Below are 5000 nucleotides of genomic sequence, written 5' to 3'. Positions count from 1 at the left end.
GTCTAGAGTAGAAACACATTAAACATGGTATTTTCTTTAGAGAAATATGTTTATCTCAGTATCTATAGAAACAAAGCAGATCCACCCCCCAGTGACAGAAATAGATAGTCTTATATGTTTCAAATTGATAGTTATGTCAATATAAAGGTTTTTAGATAGTCTATAAGTACATTTTGCTTGATTTTTGTTACAATTACTAGAATGTATTTGCATTCTTATGCCAGTGTTGTGACTAGATTGGGCGCCCAGGCTATGAATTCTTGTAAATTGATATTTGTTATTGTATTTTGACACTTTTTATCAGTGATATTTCAGTTACAAATTAGACATAACAATTGTTTGATATGAACCTAATGCAACTTTTCTCTTTCATTGATAGATACAGGACTCATGCATTTCTGTCCTAGTTGATATATTGTTTGGAAAAAGCCTATCAATTGAAGAAAATAAATTCCTGGCTGTTCATCGATAATGACCAAATTAAATAGTCCATTAAAGATTAGATTAATCATAAGCAAGGACTGTTTCATATTGTTTATTGTTCAGGGCTATGCAAACTTTACTTTTACAGCTTCATAAAGTCATTTGCCATGACATTAATCCATCGCATACAAGTGTTATGGCATACATGACCAATTAGGCCTAAAAGATGGGTGTCAATGCATACATGACGCAACATCGGGATCTGCTCACAGTTGAAGTGCGCAGACAGTCATTAAGCACTATGGCTGTAATGGTGCTAACTCCAGAGCTACAGGGCTCTAAAGTCAGCCTAAACCCACATTTCATGATGGATTTATGAAAAAATATTGTTTGGGCTAGTCTGCGCTGCTCAGAGGGCGGAGAAAGCAATTTTCCCGTCCCTCTAATTTTTACCCGGTGCCACTAGTGTCATAGGCTGCCCATCCTGACGACTAGTTAGGTCATTAGGCGCCCTGTTCACAATGGGTTAAAATGTGTGCATTTGTTTTATTAATTGAGATACAGTGGATATATTGAATATACACCTTAGAGAATTATTGTCCAGGAAGAACCATTCTAGGCTCTATCCTGGCAGAATATTTTTGTAAATGATATTTATAGTTCTCTGCGTCATTGCTAGTAGGTACAGATGTTATATGGGTGAGTAAATTATAACAAAATCACACAATTTACATCTCTCTGATTTACAGTAGGCAAAAAATCAATTGTTTATAATATAGAAAATAAAGTTATGTGATGGAAATGTACATCGGAATTATTCAGATCAGATTTAGATGCAATAGTAGATATGAATTTTGTCTTTGAATGTTTTGGTTGTTATACATACAAATTCACCTTCATTTTCTTGAGGATAACACATAGGTGGATAATTATTTAAAGAATCAACTAATCAAAATTAGAGGTGATGTGGTATCCCCAATTTGAATTATTCTTAGGGACCCTTTAGCTCTTTTATCTGGTAATTCCTATGATGCTTTGTAAAGCAGAGAGTCCCTTGCCTTTTTATTGTCATGTGCTCAGGCTTTCTGTATAACAATGCACTGTAAGCCAGAGCACTGGTTAACCCTTTGATGACGGTGTGTCACATCCATGTGACACGGCTAAATGCCCGATGACGGGGCGACACACCAGTGTGATGTTCCCGATGCAATATTGCATAGGCCCGGCGTAGGGTGTTTCCACTTATTGCCGGTCCCGTCAGGATTGGGTTAATATGGTATGTTAGCTTAGGGAGACTTTTATTAAATTCTGTCTCCATGGGTTCAGTTCATTAGAAACCTTATCCGTTCTTTTGGAGAATCAGTTAGAAAAGGTTAAAAGGCTTAGGGGACCATTCCTTGGAGCATTCCTTATGGATATTATTAAGAGGGAATTACCATATAACAAGGCAATTGGAAGGAAGCTAGGTTTTTCTTTGAGAATTAAACTGGAAATATTGTTTTTAGTAAGGGTATCAAGTTAGGCCTTTATGCTGATTATGAAGCCAGAATTTTGATAGAATATATACAAAATAAGAAAAAAAAAAGTATCTGTAAATCCATAAGCATTCATACTACCTCTAATGTTACTGGAAAATGAGCATGCCTGGCAGTAGCTGGTTTATGAGAACTACAGCATTCAGACAGACAGGAAAATTTTACTGTAGAGATACTGGTTTACCTTGTGTGACTGCATCATATAAGTAAATAGAAACTCACTGTTGCAAGTTCATCATCCGTTAAATTATATATTTTTGTATTGTGTAACTATCTGTTATCAGTTGTGCACTTACTAAAGATTAAAAAGTACAATTTTAGCACATCACATTGAAAAGAATATATTACTATTCCCAATCTAGTACAGAAAGCTTGATATGTAATTATATTTTGTATTGTTTATAACAAATTCATATATTTGTTACTGGTTTCAAATTGTGCATCATTCCCCTCATACACATGTTGTATCCACTGATATAGAATTGTAATTTCCAAGCATATTAGAAAAGCCTTGTAATGATCTTGTAAAGGCCTTGCCTTGAAAAGCACATGCAGAGCCAGCATTGCCAGAAATCTGAAATCATTGTATTGCTAATAGAGGAAAATGGGAGATAGTTTATATGAGCATGTAATTGTTACAATAGTTGATTCAGGTGAATTTGAATTGTCGATACTGTGGTCTATGATTATGTTTAATGATTTTTTCCCTCCCCAGGCTGGAGCAATGGATAGGGCGGCCAAGTTGGCCAAAATACAAGATGCTGACTCGGAATCTGCCCTGGGATCGGTCTGGGGTGTCTCTGGACCTGGTACGTTTTTTTTTCTAATGTTAGACGTAATTTCAGTTTAAACATATCTTTATCATCAATTTAAGATGTTTGAAGGAGGAGGCAGAGTTCTTTAAAGCTGTAGAACAATTTCAGTGAATTTGATTTTTGTATTGAGATAAAGTTATTTCTCCATATTTACTCATGCCTGCAATTTTTATTTAAAAAAAAAAAATTCTTTATAATAACCCAATGATGATGTGTCACACCCGTGTGACATGGCTAAATGCCTGATGACGGGGCAACACACCAGTGTGACGTTCCCGATGCAATATTGCATAGGCCCGGTGTAGAGGGTTGCCACTTCTCGCCAGGCCCGTCGGGATTGGGTTAATATTCAGTAGTAAACACATTGAAATTATTGGTATATAAAGAACACATTTTCCATTTCTTGAATAAACTTAAAAAATTCTTTGTATGGCATTCCAGTCGTAATTGCCAAGAACATGAGTGGCTCTGCTATGTACGAATTGGTGCGTGTCGGTCATCAGGAGTTGGTGGGAGAGATTATTAGGCTGGAGGGTGACACAGCCACCATTCAGGTATGTAGGCTGAGAATGAGAGCATTAATTTTTCTTCTGCTATGTTGTGAGACACAATAGGATATATAAATACAGATTGAAGAATCAAATGTTAATGGAGTATTAAATGTTTTTACTGATTTGGATAGTAATCATTAATGATATGATTTTCTTCAGACCTTTTGTTTACTCAGTTACTTGCAGTAAAATAGTCATACCTTTATCTAACATGTAAAAGTTTTTTTGTTTTTTTTACAGTTAAAAGTTTATTAAAGGATACCTTTTTTTATAATAGGCATTTTTAATCCAGTAATAAATATCTCTCAGGTCTACGAAGACACCTCAGGTGTGACTGTGGGTGATCCCGTATTGAAGACTGGGAAGCCCCTCTCTGTAGAGCTGGGCCCTGGCATCATGGGTAACATCTATGACGGAATTCAGCGACCCCTGCAGGAGATTGGTGAACTCACAGAGTCAATTTACATCCCCAAGGGTATATCCACTCCTGCTCTGACTCGCAGCAAGAGCTGGGAATTCCACCCTGAGCCAGCAGTGAAGGTTGGTATAGGAATAGAGAAAGTTAAAGGTTCAAGTCCTGGAACAGGCCATAATTTAACCCATTGGAACCGGTTGACGTGATAGCACGTATTGTGGTTTTCGCGTCAGACGCCCTGGACGAGCTATGAGGGGGAACTGCGCGCTCGGTTAGAACGAGCGGGCAACCCAGACTCGCAGCTTGTGCGCCCGAGAATCTCAAGGCGTTAGGTTTATGCATTCGAGAACCCCGGTATTGCGACCGCGCAAAGCCGGAATGGCCCCGGTATGAATGGGTTAACTCATTCACGCCGGGGCCATTCCGGTTCCAGCTTTGCATGGTCGCAATACCAAGGTATTTGAATGCATAAGCCTAATGCCTCGAGATTCTTGGATGCACAAGCTGCGAGCCTGGGCTGCCTGCTCGCTCACCCTGAGCACCGGCCTTGCCCTCATATCTCGTTCCCGGCGTTTGACGCAAAAACACAAAACGGGTCAGCATGTCAACCGGCACGAATGGGTTAAGAAAAATGTGTATATACAAATGGAACTACAATGTTTATATACAATCATACAATGTTTATAAATGGTAAAACTTCATGACATGATAGGACATTTTCTGTCTTTGTGGAAATATTCAAGAAGAGCTTAAAGTTAGAAAGGCAGGAAAATTTGTATATTTCTAAAATAAATTATTTTTTGCAGGTGGGGTCTCACATCACTGGTGGTGATCTCTTTGGCATTGTGCCCGAGAACTCTATCATCAACCACAGGATCATGCTGCCCCCGAAGGCCCGTGGTACCGTGACATACATGGCTCCAGCTGGTAACTACACCGTGGATGAAACTGTGCTGGAGGTGGAGTTTGACGGAGAGAAGCACAAGTACTCCATGATGCAGGTATGGCTCGGGAACGGATGGGAATGTTAAATCAGTGACTATATATTTAGATGGAATGCTGGGAAAAAAGTTTCTTTGAGGTAGCGACCAGAGAGAAAAAAAGACAACTATAGAACAGTTTGATATTTCAAATATGTTGTATTTTTTTACTTTTAAGTAATATTATGGTGAATGATTATCATCTAAATAACTTGTTTTATTTTTTCTCAGGTGTGGCCAGTAAGACAGCCACGTCCAGTGAGTGAGAAGCTCCATGCAAA

General features: G+C 38.3%; 1 protein-coding gene across 1 annotated transcript in view; it reads left to right on the top strand.

Moving 5' to 3' along the window:
- Nucleotides 1-5000, top strand: part of LOC122249954 (V-type proton ATPase catalytic subunit A) — a 7573-nt gene that overhangs the window by 337 nt on the left and 2236 nt on the right. The window contains exons 2-6 of the mRNA XM_043011176.2: nt 2674-2767; nt 3215-3327; nt 3634-3864; nt 4546-4740; nt 4951-5000. The exon at nt 4951-5000 is cut by the window's right edge and continues 187 nt beyond it. Coding sequence (XP_042867110.1) covers nt 2674-2767; nt 3215-3327; nt 3634-3864; nt 4546-4740; nt 4951-5000 — 683 coding nt within the window. The remainder of the gene's footprint in view (nt 1-2673; nt 2768-3214; nt 3328-3633; nt 3865-4545; nt 4741-4950) is intronic.

This window comes from Penaeus japonicus, unplaced genomic scaffold (assembly GCF_977035675.1).
Source record: "Penaeus japonicus unplaced genomic scaffold, GWHDUDI00000001_assembly GWHDUDI00000020, whole genome shotgun sequence".
Classification (NCBI taxonomy): Eukaryota; Metazoa; Arthropoda; class Malacostraca; order Decapoda; family Penaeidae; genus Penaeus; species Penaeus japonicus.
Note: the sequence above shows the minus strand (reverse complement) of the source record. Positions and strands in the feature narration are given on the sequence as shown.